At 41.4% G+C, this 16877-nt stretch overlaps 1 protein-coding gene across 4 annotated transcripts in view; it reads right to left on the reverse strand.

Moving 5' to 3' along the window:
- CTNNA3 (catenin alpha 3) overlaps positions 1–16877 on the reverse strand; it is a 1027502-nt gene that overhangs the window by 107899 nt on the left and 902726 nt on the right. For all 4 annotated transcript variants that reach the window (XM_042459353.1, XM_042459352.1, XM_042459355.1 and 1 more), the window contains one exon: positions 6127–6219. In XM_042459353.1, coding sequence (XP_042315287.1) covers positions 6127–6219 — 93 coding nt within the window. The remainder of the gene's footprint in view (positions 1–6126; positions 6220–16877) is intronic.

Raw genomic sequence — 16877 nt, forward strand, 5'->3', positions numbered from 1 at the left:
AGAAACCATAGAAGCAGGTTCTGTTAATCCAAGAACTATATCAGTGATGGCGAATCTTTTAGAGACTGAGTGCCCAAACCCAGTGCAGGGAGGGACTTCTTGGGTGGAACTTTCAGGATTTTTGGGGGGGACAGCTGGGGGTTTCTGGGGGGACTTCCACAGGTGGGACTTCTGGGAGGTTTCTGGGGCTGGAGCTTCTGCAAACAGCATGCATTCCCTCTCTCTTCTTGACAAATGAAACTTTTTTAGCCATGTCCACAGAAGTCCTTCCCCTTCCATCAAGTGAGAAGCAAGACACTTCCAAGTTTTAAAATTCTGCTTTCTCAACCAACTAACCCACCAAAAATGTCTCGTAACATCTGGTTTTTATCCTAGGGAGCCGCCAACTTCCCTTCATGTGAGGCTCAGGGTGGATACTTGGCACGTGAAGGGAGTTAGGTTCAAAACACCTCCTGGTGATGCAGTGGTTAAATGCTTTTACTACAGCCACTCATTCACAAACCGCAAGGTTGTGAGTTCAATACCAGCTAAGGTCAAGCTCGATCCAGGCTTGCATCCTTCTGAGGTGGCTAAAATGAATACCTAGCTTGTTGGGGGCATTTAGCTTATACATTGTAAACCGCTTAGGGAGTGCTTAAGTGTACTGATAAGTGGCATAGAAATGTACTGTACTTGCTATTGCTATTGCCTCCCCCCCCTTGAGGGGAGGAAAGGAGAAAGGCAGGGGGGAGCTCCCAGGGCTTCTTCTCCATCCATGATGGCACCCCCCAAGTTTCACCCACTGCTTCGGAAACATTGCCAGGAAAGGAGAAGCCCTGGCTGTTTTAAGGAAAAGAGTTTTGCCTTGGTGTGTGTGTGTGTGTGTGTGTGTCGCTGAACAGAAGTTTCCTCTCTAGCACCAAAACTGAACTTGAAGAGATGGGGATGAGACGGTTGGAAGTAACGGGCTCCTCAGGAGGGAAAGTGGGTATCCCGCCTCCTCCTCTTCCCCACTACTCAGACTCCATTTGGCTCTCAGGAGGCTGCCTCTGCCCAGGCCCCCTTCTGTCACCCAACTGCTATGAGCAACGCAGCTGAGGGAGGTTCGTTTAGCAGCTCCATCCCTCATGCAACCCACCTCTTCCTTGGCACCATTCACCAGCAGCTGCCATCTTGTGTACCCCTTCTGCGTCTTCTCTTATCCTTTTCATGGATGGGATGGTGCATGGGGGAAGAGAACATGCCCACCACCATACCCACATCCCATGACACTACTGCTTCACTGGCACAGGAGGTAGTGAGGTTTGTAGAGCTGGCAAGCTTGAGAGAAACACATGGCCTTTCCCTCCCTTTTCCCCTAGATCTAGGGCCTCTGTGGCAATGACACATGTGTCCACAAAGAGGGATCTGAGTGTCTCCTCTGGAATGTATGCCATACGTTCACCACCACTGGACTATATCTTAAGGTTTTCTTTTATTCCAATGTCCTTTCCATATTTTAATTGATATTGGTGATCACATATGTAATGACTGGGCCTCCAGTCTTCTGTCAGGCAATAAAGAGCTAAGCTGGGATGGAGGTACATGCAAATGAGTAATGACATCACAACTGATGGAAGGCCCACTTGGCCAATCGGTGAGCAGGAGCAAGAGTTTGTTTTGGAAGCTGCCAACAGAAAGATATAAAAAGTCTCTGAGTTCAGTTGGAGGAGCTTCTGCAGTGGGAGTATCTCCCTTGATGTGGGTCTTTCCGGTTGGGAAAAACTGCAGTGTTGAGCCTGTGTCAAGAAGGCAAACTTCAGGAAGGTAGTTTGTGATAGGCCAAGGCCAGTAACTACATCTCAAACCCATCCAGGCCGGCAGATTCCATCTCTGTATCAGTTACTTAGAAATGTGTCAGTTAGAAGGGTTAGGCTTATTAATTTTCTTTCTGTTGGCTTGCTTGAAATGAATATCTGATAACTATACATATTGTACCTGCAAGGTCAAAAGACCTTGTATGATCTATATTATTTTTGTTAATAGAATATTTTCTTTAAAAGTATCTACTATTCCTACACTTCTTTACACGTGTCTTAGTTCGATTATCACTTGCTTAGTTTAGAAAGGGAGGGAACTATAAATCCTTAACAAGTTTCAGTGTGAAGGAAAGGTTATTATAAATTCACTGAGTGATGGCAGCGTGATTCGAAGTTCTCCAAGAGTCTCATTCAACTTCGCAGGGAGTGTGAACCAAGAATAGGATATTCGGGGGGAAATAAAGGATCTGCTGGGACTAAGTGCCAAGACAGGGCCACTGTTTGGGTTGCTTGGACCACAGGGATCATCACAGCATGAATGCTCTGTGTAGTCTCTTTCAGCAATCTCAAATTTTGATCCTGTATTCCTCATAGGAGAGCCAGTGTAGTACAGTGTCATTCCAATCCCCACTTGGTCACAGAAAATTATTTGGTGATCTTGGACAAGTCACACTGTCTCAGCCTCAGACGAAGGAAAGGGCAAACTCCCTTTGATCAAATTCTACCAGGAAACCCCATGATAAACTAAATACTCCTATGAAACACTAGGGTCAACATAAGTTGGAAATGACTTGAAGGCACATAATAAATGTCTTATAGAGACATGTTTGTTGTTGCTGCTCCTGGCAGCTATGGACAAAGCAAACTTTAAGATTTCCAACCAGGAATAATTTGCTAGCTTGAAAAATGTCTCAGGGCATATGGCCATTCTGTGTCCCGGAAGATTCTTTGCTCCTATTTTCCAGATACAATATTCAACTCATTACCATTTTAGAGTAATTAATAATGTCATTTTTCAGCCCTTTTGAGGACTCTTATTTGGAATTTCTGCATTAAAAAAAATCAGTGCCTTTAGGGACATGCATCCATTCAAGATGGTTTCTCTGATACAGGAGAGTAGAAATGGTGCTGTTTTAATGGGGGTAGCATGAAAGGAAGCATTCCTTAGGGTACCAGTCTCCTGGTTTTACTGTTCTGCAAAGTTTGTTTATGTCTGTAGATATTTGATAAGTTAGTCTGTTTAGAGAGGATGCCAGCTGTTCAAATACCTTGGGTCCATCTATGCTATAAAAATATGAACTAAGTTGAAACCATGGTCACACTGATATGATGTCACATAGTCTTCCTCAGTACACACATTTTTATATACTTTTTTTTCACAGCCTAGATAATTACTTTTTGTTTGCTACGATGCTTTTGAAAATCAGTTCACTGTTATTACACATTACAATGTTTTAAAATGATATATTTTCTTGCTTTTGGCATTATTCCTTAGTTCACTTTTTCATTATTTTTGTTAAATAAACACACACACACACACACACACACACACCCTTAGGATTGATTTGTGAAATATTCCTATCAAAATTCCTCTAAACCTGGACTTTAAAAGTAACTAAACATTACTCATTTTACTAATAAGATTACTCCATTCCCACTTGTTCTATCACATCTTTAATGTGACTCAATTATGTTGTCATAACCAAAAGGGGTAACTTGGCCAAAGTAACTATGGGCCCATACAGACAGGCCAAAATAAAGCTGCTTTGGGTCACTTTGGAGGTATGCTGTTTGAATGACAAACGCATCTTAAGAGGCCAGAAGTTGCGCCAAAGCAGTGCTGCAGTCCTTAGGGCTGGAGCATGGCTTTGGCATAGCTTCTGGCCTCTTAGGATGCATGCATCATTTAAATAGCATACCTCCAAAGTGACCCAAAGCAGCTTTATTTTGGCCTGTCTGTACAGCCCCTATGTTATCGGCACCTTGTTATTTCCAGATTCTGCCATTTTACTTAATCTGGTGAGAATTCAGACACTCATAACAGCTCCTATAGAAACAATGCCTAAAGAGAAACTAAAAATGCAGGAAGCCTTACTGATCCATATCAACTAACCACTTCTAGTTGTTTAATCTCCTTCAGGATAAGGCCTTTCAAAATGCAAATTGAACTTAATCACCCATTCAGGATCACACCATCCCCAAATATTCTGCCTGATAAAAGAGCTCATTTACAACAGTATGTTGTTGTTAGGAGAAATCATTTCACCATAACTAAAAGTGAAGATAACAGCTAATGTAAAAAGGAACAGAGCAAGCTGAGGATAGTGACAGATAATATTAACACATACCTTCCAACTGTTCCAATTAATCCTCTGCTGCAGTTGTTGCTGCTTGCCTTCAAGTCATTTCCAACTTATGGTGACGCTAAGGTGTGGGGGCTTTTTGGTAAGATTTGTTCAGAGGTTTGCCACTGCTTTCCCTTGAAGCTGAGAGCATGTGATTTGCCCAAGGTCACCCAGTGAGTTTCATGGCCAAGGTGGGAATCAAACCCTGGTTTCCAGAGTCACAGTCCAATACTCAAACAACTACATTTGTTTTCAGCTGCTTTCAAAATGTCCCAGTTTCTCTCACCTCCTCCCACTTTCCTCACCTTACTTCCATTGGTGCAAACTGAGTTTACAGTGCGAAAGTAGTTTGCACTCAGTTAACTCAGCAGCAGGTAGAGGAGAGGAGGGTTGGAATCATACTCTTCCCAGGAGGCTCAGGAAAAAGGAACTTGCAGATGCTTCCTCATTAATAGCTTTTGCCATCTAGACCACATTCAGATGTTGCTTGGCCACACGTGTCCCCATTTTCTTCTGTGAACTTTGGAAGGGTATGTTATCATTTTTCTGAACAAAAGGATGCAGACACTTGGATCCATTGCAGCTCCACAGCAATACTGACCCTATCATATGACTGATTGATTGATAAAGTTTTGAGCTGAGTACAGCATTGCAAACTTTGGAGAAGGGAAAATGATAGCAATGCAAAGGGTAAGGATTTAAAGTATTTACCAAAGAATAAATGTGATTCAGTCTGTATATTTCAGTAAAATAAGAATTAAGTCAATGTAGGTGTTGTACACACGGCGCTAAAGCGCTGTGCTTGCGCCGTATTAGGGTTAAGGGACCGTGCAGCAACCACACAGTCCCTAACCCTAGTACAGTGTGGCACCGTAACAATGGCAGAGCACTGTATACATGGGCCCCACCATTGTTGCCGTGTGGTGTTTACATAACCAGTGCGCCAATGGCGCACTTGTTACACCACAGCTGCAGCTTTAAAAGAACCCACTTTTTGTGGGTTCTTTTTCCTCCGCAGGGAAGCCACGCAGTTTGGTGGCTGCAGCTTCCCTGTGGAGGAAAAAACACCACCACCAGCCCGAACATTCAACAAGGTATGTATCAGGCCGTACCTAACAGCTGAGACCAAGCAAAATCTTCTCCCATCCTTACAGTAATTAGCTGTAATACTTAGGACAGCAGGTCCTAAGAAAGATAATCAATTATAGCTCTTGAAAAAGTTATCTTTTTGGAAAACATTTCCCAGAATTCCCCTGTGGAAATAGCTTCCCTGACCTCTGAACTAAGGCCTTTCAAACATAAGCTTTTCCCCCCAAATTGAATGGATTAGGCATTTGCCAAACTACTATAAATCAGTGATAAGTATTTACTGCATCCCAGATTGTGTCTACAATGGCCAGAATACTTCAAGAACACTCAGGAGTGTTCTCGCCCTGAAGCTGCCCTGAATTCCCTCTTACCTGTGCATTCTGGAGTAACACCAGGTGTCTGTCTAAACAGGATCTCACTGTGCCAACTGGAACCACCAGTGCTGGTGTAGGTGAAAAAGAAGGTTCCCAGCATCAACCACAAGCCTGCATGCCTTGATGTGACCCCCATACCAGCATCTGTGGGTGGCACAGTGGGATGCTGTTTAGGCAGCTACCCAGTGTCTCTTCAGAGTGTTCTTGAAGAAAAATCATGAGCAAATAGTGAGGTCTTTTGCACTGGATTAAGACAGGGATGGTCCAAATTCAGTGCAGAACTGACCTTCCCACATGAAGACAGTCAGCACTTGAATTGGGCCCTTGTCCTTGCATCATCTGGACAGGGTGACATGAGGGCCAGGGCCGGTGTAGACATGTCTTTATTCTTGTTCCTTAAAGATGTTATTTCTGTGTAACATATATCTATAAAAAAACTAACATTTTGGAACAATTTCCAGGTTAAATGAAGAAACCTTAAATGAACAACAGTCCAGGTTTACATTAACTAGTTTTTAATATCAGAGATTTGATACATACCCTATCTGTTTTTCCTTCAGTTTGAATACTGGTGCGGCTACGTGCATCATAGTCATCTTCAAGATCAGACATGTCTTCTAGTTCTTCTGGTGTCTGTGTAAAGAATATGACATTACTTTTAGGGATGGACACAGTGCCAATGTGGATATTAATTAACATATTCCATTATTTTTTAAACACCTGTCAGGAAATCATCATCATCATCATCATCATCATCATCATCATCATCATCATCATCATATAATTTTTTTTAAAAAAATCTTTATTTTAAAATGGATATGATTAATCAGTATTAAAAACAGTTATTCTTCAGTCCAAATAAATAGAAAAAAAGGCTATAAACAGAAAGTCTAAAAGTGGACAATAGAGTCTGAAAGGTGTATACTGAAAAGCAACTTTTCCAAGCTCTGATTATACTATTACAGTATGCTGTATGATTTGAGAAACTGATCCTTTGCAAGAAATCACGTGTCCTGCTATTCAAATGGTTCTGTCATGACTGTTAGTAAGTTGACCACAGGGCCTGCCACAACATCCCAGAGAGCCCCTGCCCCGTAAATTCCCCTGATGTTAAAAATGGGACACCTTTTTTCCCCTTGTCTAAAACATTCTTCTAATAGGTTGGTGAGTACACTGTGAAGTAAACTGCTGGATGAGGCTGCAATGGTTTGTCATTTTCTGTCCCCCAGAATTCCTTCTTTCCCAAGAATACCTTTGGGTCCTGATATAGTATGAAGATAGCAAATGGCTATAGATTTGGCCAGCATTTTATTTCATGCCTTGTCCTCCAATATAGGGTATAAAGTAAATTTGGAAAGAAAAAAAAGCAAGAAAAAGAATTTTGGCAACTAGTTTCACAACTGTTAGGTCACTCTAGTGACTCAATCAATCACACCTATTCATTTAGGGACAGATGTATTGTCGTATGCTTTAACATGTGTTATGTATCTTTAAATTGACTCCAATTTATGGCAACTGTCTCATAAAAGCTTTGTTGTTTTCAGAGGTTGTTTGCAATTGTCTTCATCTTGGGGTGGGAGAGTGTGACTTACCCCAGTGGATGTCTATGGTCTCAAATCCTGGTCTCTTGGAGTCTTATCCTGCATCTACACTGCAGAATGAAAATAGTTCAACACTACTTTAACTGTCATGGCTCCTACCTATGGGATCCTGGGATTTGTAGTTTAATGTGACACCAGAGCTCTCTGACAGACAAGGTTAAATATCTCACAATACTACAAATCCCAGAATTCCATAGCACTTAAAGTGGTGTCAAACAGCATTCATTCTTCAGTGCAGATGCAGCTTTAGTGCAACACTCAAACCAATACACCATGCTGACACTTTAAGAACAAATACAGTAATCTCTGCAATTGATAAACAAGATTCACACAAGCAGGGCCCAATCCATTAATCTCATCTATGATCCTTGTCCCCTTTCTGTGTGTGCCCTGTTGTTGACTTATAGAGTTTCCTGCTGTTGACCTATAATCTATGTTGATGGTCCTCCTTTGAGAAAGTGCTATGAACAAATGATAGATATGCAGAACATAAGAAAAAGGCACTAGCTGGACTGGGGACACAAAATATTTAATCAGTGCCTTAACAGTAAGCACTCTCTTTTCCAGTAAAGCTCTTAGGACTAACAGTACACAGCCACATCTGTCATGGATTTTTTTTAAAAAAACAACAACTAAGCAACTAAAATGCTTATGACCATTCTCTGCATAGGAGCACATGGAAAGGAAAAGCCAGCTTACCTCAGATTTTCTCAATTCACAGATAGAACGTGTTGACCACATCACTATGGCCCAACAATTGACACACAGTCCACACCACTCCCTTCCCTGCTGTGAAGAAGGACCCTCTATAATGGAGCGTTTGCATCTATAACCCACACCATGCCATCTCCCCCATTCAACCACGAACACAAGTGCACAAGCACATGAACACCCTACTAAGAGCTGCCAATTGCCTCCCTCATTGTGCCCATCCACTAGCCTATTGAACAGCCTGCGCAACTAGGTGCTCAAATGCACAATCAATCAACTGGCCTACTACAGCTCATCAATGTGCTCAATGACACACTGGCACAGCACAATCATGGTGACCCCAAACATGCCCCCTTTCTCCCTCTTCCCCCCATGGGCCCCTGTTGGACCAGCCAGTTTGTCATGTTTTTATTAAATCCACTGTATTATTGATAACCTTGACATTTTTGTCATTTCACTCCACAAGGTGTGCAATGAATTGATGGTGCCACTGAACACTCATATGTATATGCAACTGATTTTCGGGTGGCGACAAAAAAGAAATATGGTCAGGAGTGGTGCCAGTATCTTGCCTGGCCCAGGGCACATGCTCCTGACTGCTTCTGTCAACTACCTAGCCCCTCTCCCATCTCTACACCAACAGTCAGTCTGCATTCCTCTGCAATAGTTTGCTCTTTCTGGCTTGAACAGGAGCAAATCAGGATTTATTTTACTCTGGTGTTAAGCCCCAGAGTGCAGCTTGGGCTTATTTTCCTGCTGTTTCCGCCACATGTGTTATCCAAACAGGCAAGTTCTGAAACAGGGTGAGGCTGTTTCTTTCAGCCTGTATGGACAACTTCCTTGAGATCTCAGCTCCTAGCTTTATACTTACAATGTAATTAGGGGGCTTACACAGTAGGGAAGGAGATTTCAAAAATTGCACCTGGCACATACAGTTTTTCTTATTTCTCTAGTTTGGATGAAGAGTTTACAGAAACCTGGGCTTGTTGGCTATACATGCTATGATTTCATTTAATCCTACATTTTTCTCTCTGTGATCCTAGCAAGTGTTCCGAACGATTATCCAAGACTGACTTTGCAAGTATAGATTTTAGCTGTGTTCCTTATTCATGTTAACCACTTGCTTGATATGGCCAATTAAGAAACTTCTCTCTCTGGGGATCAAAAGGCACCAGCATTTTGCAGAAAAGCTTCTTGAACTCTCTAGTTAGAACTCAAATGTCAGAGAGCAATAGGTGGGTACATTTCTAGTCATTTCTTCATCTTTTGCATATGTTGAGTTCTACTTTACAAAAACAATTCCAACCCCATAGAATGAGATTACTCAAATTTGTTCAAATGCTTTCAAAAATTAATATTGTTGTACATATAAGGAATGATTGTTCATAAAGACTATGGCGGGGTACACATTAAACTACAAATCCCAGGATCCCATAGGTAGGAGCCATGACAGTTAAAGTAGTGTTGAACTATTTTCATTCTGCAGCGCCGCCACCGCCAGTAGGTCCGCGGGGGAGCCGGAGCCTTCAGACGGCCCGACTCCCGCGCGGACCGAAAAAAGAAGCTCCAAAATGGAGCTTCTTTTACCGTCGCGTTTGCGACGTAGCGAGGCGCCAGGGGCTGTGCGTCCAGTACGTAAAGATGGCGGCGCCCATGTAGAAGGGGCGCCGCCATCTTGTACGGACAGAGTCCGTACTAGGCCCAGGGGCGTCTATAAGAGACGCCCCTTTTTTAAAATGGGACGTCCCAAATGCCGGTGCAGAAAGCACCAAAGTGTGCTGTATTTTGAGCTAAGTAAGAATTTGGTTTGACTACAATTACTCTGTGCTTATCCAATTTTATCTTTGACTTATGGATAATGCAAAACAAAATTCCAGAGCTTGTGTTTTCAAAACAGCAATGCCAATGTATAGAACAATCAAACCAGTCTCAAACTTGCTGGCACACACATCTCTTATAGTTTTGGTAAAAGGTTTTAAAAACAATCCCACTACTCTTTATTTGGTTACAATTCTGTGAATCCTATCTGTATGCTTGTCCCAGCCTTTGTTTGTATTAAATTGTGTTTTAATTTCCTGAATAGGAATTTGTATGCATTTTTCTTAGTGTGAGTCTTTTTGTATAGCCTCCATTTTGGAGCTTCTTTTTGCGGCGTCGCAAGGCGCCTGGGGCGGACTCACGACGTCCGGACGCACATTGTCTGATACGTAAAGATGGCGGCGCCCGTATGAACAGGGCGCCGCCAGCTTGTACGTATTCTATACGTACTAGGGTTAGGGGGGTGCGGAAGCACCGCCCCTTCCTAACCCTAGTACGTATGGAATACGTACTAAATGGCGGTGTGTAACCCGCCACAATGTCTGCTAAAGTGAAGACTTCCAGACTATCCCAAAATGAAACACACACACACACACACAGAGATTCATGACTCACTATTCTTTTGTACCCCTTTAAGGCAAAAATAAGAGTCATGAAGAGAGAAAGGCTTCTTTATTTATAATCTATATTTATATAATTTATAACCCACCCTTCTCCTATTACAGGACCCAAGGGCCAAAGGCTTGGCTATATAAGAAGGTCTTTGCTTGCCAGTGGGGAAAAAAAGCAAACTAAGGGGCTAAGCAGACCACCCCTCAAGGGCAGCCGCCCCTTTCAGCACTGGATCAGGGCAACGGCAACTACATGCTGCATCGCCTATCTGGCATTTCAAGGCTGTGGAATCCTGGGAATTGTAGTTTGTTATGACACCAGAGCTCTCTGACAGAGAATCCTAAATATCGCACAAAACTACAATTCCCAGAATTCCATAGCACTGAGGCATGACAATAAAAGTTGTGTCGAACTGGATTATTGCTGCAGTGTGGATGCAGCCTTAACTTTCCAGGGGAAAGAATTCTACACCTTGGGAACAGCCATATAGGCTCTCTCCCATGTCCTCTCCAAATATATTTGTCATGGTGGCTGGATGGAGAGAAAGCCATCCCCTGGGCATGTTCATAGAGGAATATACTATCTTTCAGATAGTGTGGACTCAAGCCTTATAAAGCTTTTATTATTATTATCATTATTATTATTATTATTATTATTATTATACATAAAAAGACAACCGACAACATTGAAAACATACATACTTATTTCTCATGCACTCAGTTGTACCCAGAATCAGACCAGTAGCTAGTAAAGTTCTTCCAACATGGGAGTTATGTTTTCTCTGTAACTAGGCACAGTCAGTCATCTGGCTGCAATATTTTGGACTTGCTACAGTTTACACAAGCAGCCTTACATAGGGTGCGTTATGATAATCCAAATGGGATGTAATCAAAACATGTATCTCCATCGTCAGATCCGACATGTACAAGAATGGGTGCAGCAGGCTCCTTAACCTTTTTTGCTGTGCAAACACATGCCTGATCACTGCCAAAACCTGACAATCTAGCCTCAGATCCAAATACAAGAGTGTAAGCCCAAGCTATAAACCTGAAATTTTAGGGGTCAGGTAATTCATCCAGCTTGGATCTCTGTTTCCTGTTCTTCTCTTCAATTCACAAGACACAACTCTGGCTTATCTGGATTAAGTTTCTATTTCTTTGGCTTCATCCTGTCTATCACTGACAGCGAATACTGGTTTAGCAATGAAATCTCTTCGTTGGAGTTAGTTGGAGAAAAGTATACTGATGACACAAAACCCCAAAATTCTGGATGACCTCTCTCAGCAGTTTCATGTAGATATTAAATAGCAAGGAGGACAAAACTGAGCCCTGAAGGACCCATAGACCAAACTGCCAGGGGAAATCCTTCAGCACTCCTTTCTGGATTTGTCCCCTTCAAAGGACCAGAGCCACTATAAAAAGTCTGTCCCCAGTCCCATTCCAGAGAAGCAAGTCAGAAGGTTACTATTATCAGTGGCATCAAAAGTTACAAAGAAGTCCAGCAGAAATAACAGGAACGTACACTCCATGTCCAGTTCCTTGAATAAGTCATCAAGGCAACCAAAACTGTCTTCAGCCCACTACCAGATCTGAAGCTGTATTGAAATGGATTTAGATGATCCATCTCATCATGGATCCCTAGGACTTGGGAGGTGTATTAAAATGTTTTTTTAAATTCTAGAACAGACAACTCTGGATAGCCTTGTTACTCTTAGAAATATCCAATATTTTATGTGACAATTGCTAAAACATTCACTACAAGACACTCTAATAACAGATAAGATCCAAGCTGCATTATGTAAGCCCCATATAAGCAGTATATGTCTCCTGTCCACTTCTTTCTCTATTTTGCTCTGTTACCATCTAGTATCTGTATAGTTCAAAGAAGTCAACAAAGGCTCTTGGCTTTCAACATGCATACAATTGCTCTTTTTGAATGTATTTAGTTTATGTCATCCACAGGCTGTTTGGTCCAAGACTTTTTCTCCCCTCATGTAAAATCTCATTTTGCCTTTCATCATATTTGTTTGCTCTCTTGGTCTTTCTGCTTGAATTTTTTATATAGTCTATGAAGAAAATATAAGGTATTCTTGATGTGCTTTTACAATGTATTTTGATATTGTCTGTGGCTTGGAAAATAACTTTATAAAGATTTTAAAAACAACATATAGCTCCTTCAGTGGTGAATAATAGCTCTGAGATTAAAATACCCAAGGGCCTGGGAGACTGAAACTCTTTCCAATCCATACAATGGACCTAATAATCTCTCCCCAACCCATACAATGGACCTAATAAAAATAATCCCCAAACTTGTCCCCACCCCCAAAAAAGGGACCCTGGCCAGTTCTAAGTATGTTAGGTAAATCCTATTAGAATTATCTCTGTGTTTCTACTAATGAAAAATTATTGAAAGTCTCTCTTCTCTTGGAATTCATCTTCAAGCAAACAGCTCATGTATTATAAAATGGTATGGATAATTTGAAGTGCTGGAGAGAAGTGGCTCCCATACTTGGGTCCCTAGATCTTCTGAACTACAAGTCCTAGAATCCCTGGACATAAATCACATGTGTTTGTGGAGAGGGGAGCTTGTGGAAGTTGAATTCCACCTGTGTCTGAAGACCAAATTAAGGAATCACTAACAGTATCATAAAAGAAATGATTTTATGGCTTTATGCCTCAGTATTATCTCCTCTCCAAGATCTCTGACAGAGGTGTGAAACAAGCAGGTGCCTAGGAGTAGTCTTTCGATGCTCCATCCTGATCGGCTCAGGGCCATGGCGACTGGATGGCCTGCTGCTACAGTCCCCAACAACCTGCTGGAAGGAGAGGGGTTTTGCTGCTTCTTTTGCCAGCAGTTTCAGGCAGCCTTAGGCACTCCAAAGCAGCTTCTGACCACTCAGGGTCATGCGTCATCTGCATACCACAAGACCAAAGCAGCCGGAAGCTGCTCCTTTTGGCCCATCTGTATTGGGCCAGAGAGAAAAAGAAATAGAGTGAAAGACATATCTTTCCTGGACTGTCTGATTAATATGTTGTTGGCCTAAATAAGAATTGTTCAGTTCAGTTAGACCAAAGCTCCATCTAGCTCAACCTTTGTTTCCCAGAGTAGTCAACCAATAAGTCCACAAGCAGGATTTTGGGAAATAACACTGTCCAGGAACGAGATGTCATCATCATTGTTATTGTAATTGTTGTTATTGAGTAACATACTAATAAGACATTGATATGTTACATATTGAAAATACGTTTTGTGTGTGTGTGTGTGTGTGTGTGTTTATAGCACATAAAGAACTTAAAATACACAATTGTTCCAAAGAATAAACAATACTATTCCAAACACACATGACCAACAATAGTTTAGGAGGCGGGATGAAAAATTTAGATTTCACCAAGTCCCAAGAGATGTTGAGAGCAATGAAACAATTTTTCATCCCACAGCTTGGAGACACTTGGGAATCCTCCCCTCCTTGCAATGGTGGGAAACTGTGCAGCTTTTCTACAAAAGCTGTGCAGCTGCCCCAGAAAACTACACCATTTTCCAGAAGCCACACAGCTCCTCCTGAGAACTGTGCAGCCTACCATGAAAACTGCACACATTCAATAGAGAATAGGGTGCTCCAATATAGAATTGTCAGTCAAGTGTGTGTTTTGTGCACGATTGACTATTTTACATAGTCAGTAGCAATGTTGCCCAACAAAAATACTGCCAACAAAAATGTCATGAAAAATGTGTTGCACAATGAACTATGCAGCTACCTGTTGTGCAACATTCCTGTTTTCTATGTAAAAACTGCAATACTGCATGAAGAAAAGTTGCTCAAAAAGTTGCACAAAATCAGCAGTGTTGCATAACAAATAGCCATGTGGTATTTCCTGCATTGTGAAAAGCCCAGAGAGGTTTTTAAACCCACATCTTATGTATATAAGGGAAAATACTCATTAACCCCTGCCCCCCCCCCATGAAATCTAGTGTGATAAGGTCACATGATGTGTAGCCCTACCCACAACTAACTCAGAGCATATCACCTTAACTCAGGTTTTAAAAACTCAATTTTGTCCAGAGTTTGCAAGAAACTCCAGTAATTCCTATAGTGTGAATAATGGATCCACCCAGGATTTGGATGGGGTGGGTACGTGGGTAGAAAGGAACTACAGATCGCTGCCTGGTAGGTGCCATCATTGTCCTCAATGTCTGGGCCAATTCCCAGCCTGGAAAAGTTACAGAAAGTTTTTTTCCCTTCTTGATGCCACTTTGCTCTGAGGTCAGAAACAAGTTGCCCAGATCATAGCATGTTGTTCAATAAATAAAATCTTTAAAACATGGCTTCCTATATATATATATATATATATATATATATATATATATATATATATTTGTCCCGGAATGTAATTTGTGAGATTGAATGCAGACATACAGGCTGTCATCTGCAGTATGTGGGAAAAAAACAGATCTCTGTATTTGAACCCTGAGCTCTGAGCATTATAGCATTATAGCCCCTCTGATCTATCCTTGTTTGATATTGAGGTACCTTCTACTCTAGACAGTTTGGACAAAAGGAGGAAATTTTATAAATTAAGACCCGAACACCACATGGTCTCAACTTATAGGAAAATACCACAACCCACTAAAAAATGCTGAAAATAGAATATTCTAATGTGTCATGTTGTATACAATACAATTTTGTCTGCAACTGAAGAAAGCAGAAACTGAAATGTTTTGTGTATGCTTTGTTTTAAATTCCTATTTGCTAATCACACATTTCCCTCTCCTTCTTTCTCTCTATCTATATATAATTAAACATACACACACACATATATAAAATAATCTTTTTCGGTTCATCAGCATCAATCCCTCTCTTTCTTTTTCTTTTTAAGCAATAGACAAGCACTGTAGGCAAATTTGCAAAGTCACTGGTCATACTGAAGGGTACAAGACTAGACATCTTTTTCCATTTTATAAAAAATCTTCAAACCCCAGAGCAGTGTGTGACTGGCGCTGTATCTGTAATGCAGAAAAGACTTGACTGATCTTAATCTATACTTTTCATCCAAACAAACATTGCTGTGCTGGGCATGCATGAAAATGAAGACTTTGGTGCTGCCTTGGAAAGCTTAATTCAATTCGTCAGTGAGAGAATGTATGGAGATGCAGTCAGTCAGATATTTCTGCAATTTGGAGTCAGCTATGCAATAGTAAAACACACATTCACCAAAGAAGACAACTATGCAAATAGATCTCAGTTCATATGATCCACTTAGCTCAGGGCAACTATAGTTTTTAGTCAGTCTCCCCAGACTTTTAGCTATGCTGCCACAAATTAAGACAGTTGTGTGAACATCTGACTTCACATGCTAAGTCAGCACTGACTAGGCCCTGTCTGGTTAAAACTAAAATCTTCAGTCACTGTTCTTTTTTTCAGGGGAAAAGGGGACCTTGTATAAAAGCTTCCCCCTTTTCATGAATCACACTGATCATATTTTTCTGTGGTCTCCTCCCAAATTAGTCACAGATAGCCTGCAGTTACCAGAATGGTGCCACACTCCCTCCTAGCCAGCTATGTAATTATGTCACTTGAATGAATGTGAACATTTTCACAGAGGGCTAAAAACCTGCCAAGGGAAATTTGAGACCCAGATGAAAATGATAAGAAAAATTGGAGGACATTCTAACTTTGAATTGGTTTTGCCCAAAAGGGAAATTCTGTTTCCAGGGCAATGAAACTGCTCTAGAAATGTTGAAATACAGCTCCCATCAGCCTCAACTGGCAGGACCAAGGTTAAAGCATTGTGGGAGCCAAAGTCCAACACATCTCAAGGAAGAGAGGTTTCCCTGATTTAGGTGCATATAGCAATGTGAAAAGCTTACAGTTTTGATCTTACTCTGAAACCAGCTGGCATTCCTGTATCCTTCATTGTTTGTATTAGGTTGCAAGGCTGTAGGTTTTTTTTTTTCTCCTGTGTGGCAAATCTATATCATTTCAAAATGGATTTTATATACTTCTCCAAATGTGTACTATTTGTACACATTTCCCTCATGACTACAATGTATTGGTGTGCATGTTAATATAAAAACCACAAACTCATCCTCCTAGTCAAGAGCATAAGAAGAGCCACTCAGAGTACGACTAAAGGCCAATTTCCTCCTCATTCTGCATGGAGGCCATCACCAGAGTCCCTGTTAACTCTGAGTGGCAGCTCAGAGTGAACAAGTTGGAAGTCTTTTTATGGCTTCTGCTTTTGGAGCAGCCTATCTGAAACCTTTACTTTCCTGGGGTGTCAGTATCCCTCCACAAGGTTCCTCCTTTGTAGAGATTTTAATGCTAGAATTAGGCCTGCTTTGAAACAAGTAGTGGGTACTAATTTTTGACAAGACTCTCAAGTTACACCTGCTGTTAAATTGTCTGAGGATACAAGTACAAATACAGGCACAAATAAGTCAGGTCCCAGGTTTTTAGCATTTCTCTCTTTGGACAATTTGCAAAGCCTTAAAAGAACCTGCTGTGACATAATGAAGTGTACCTATACTTATGTCACCAACAGGGATGCTTAC

This window comes from Sceloporus undulatus, chromosome 3 (assembly GCF_019175285.1).
Source record: "Sceloporus undulatus isolate JIND9_A2432 ecotype Alabama chromosome 3, SceUnd_v1.1, whole genome shotgun sequence".
In the NCBI taxonomy this organism is placed as follows: Eukaryota; Metazoa; Chordata; class Lepidosauria; order Squamata; family Phrynosomatidae; genus Sceloporus; species Sceloporus undulatus.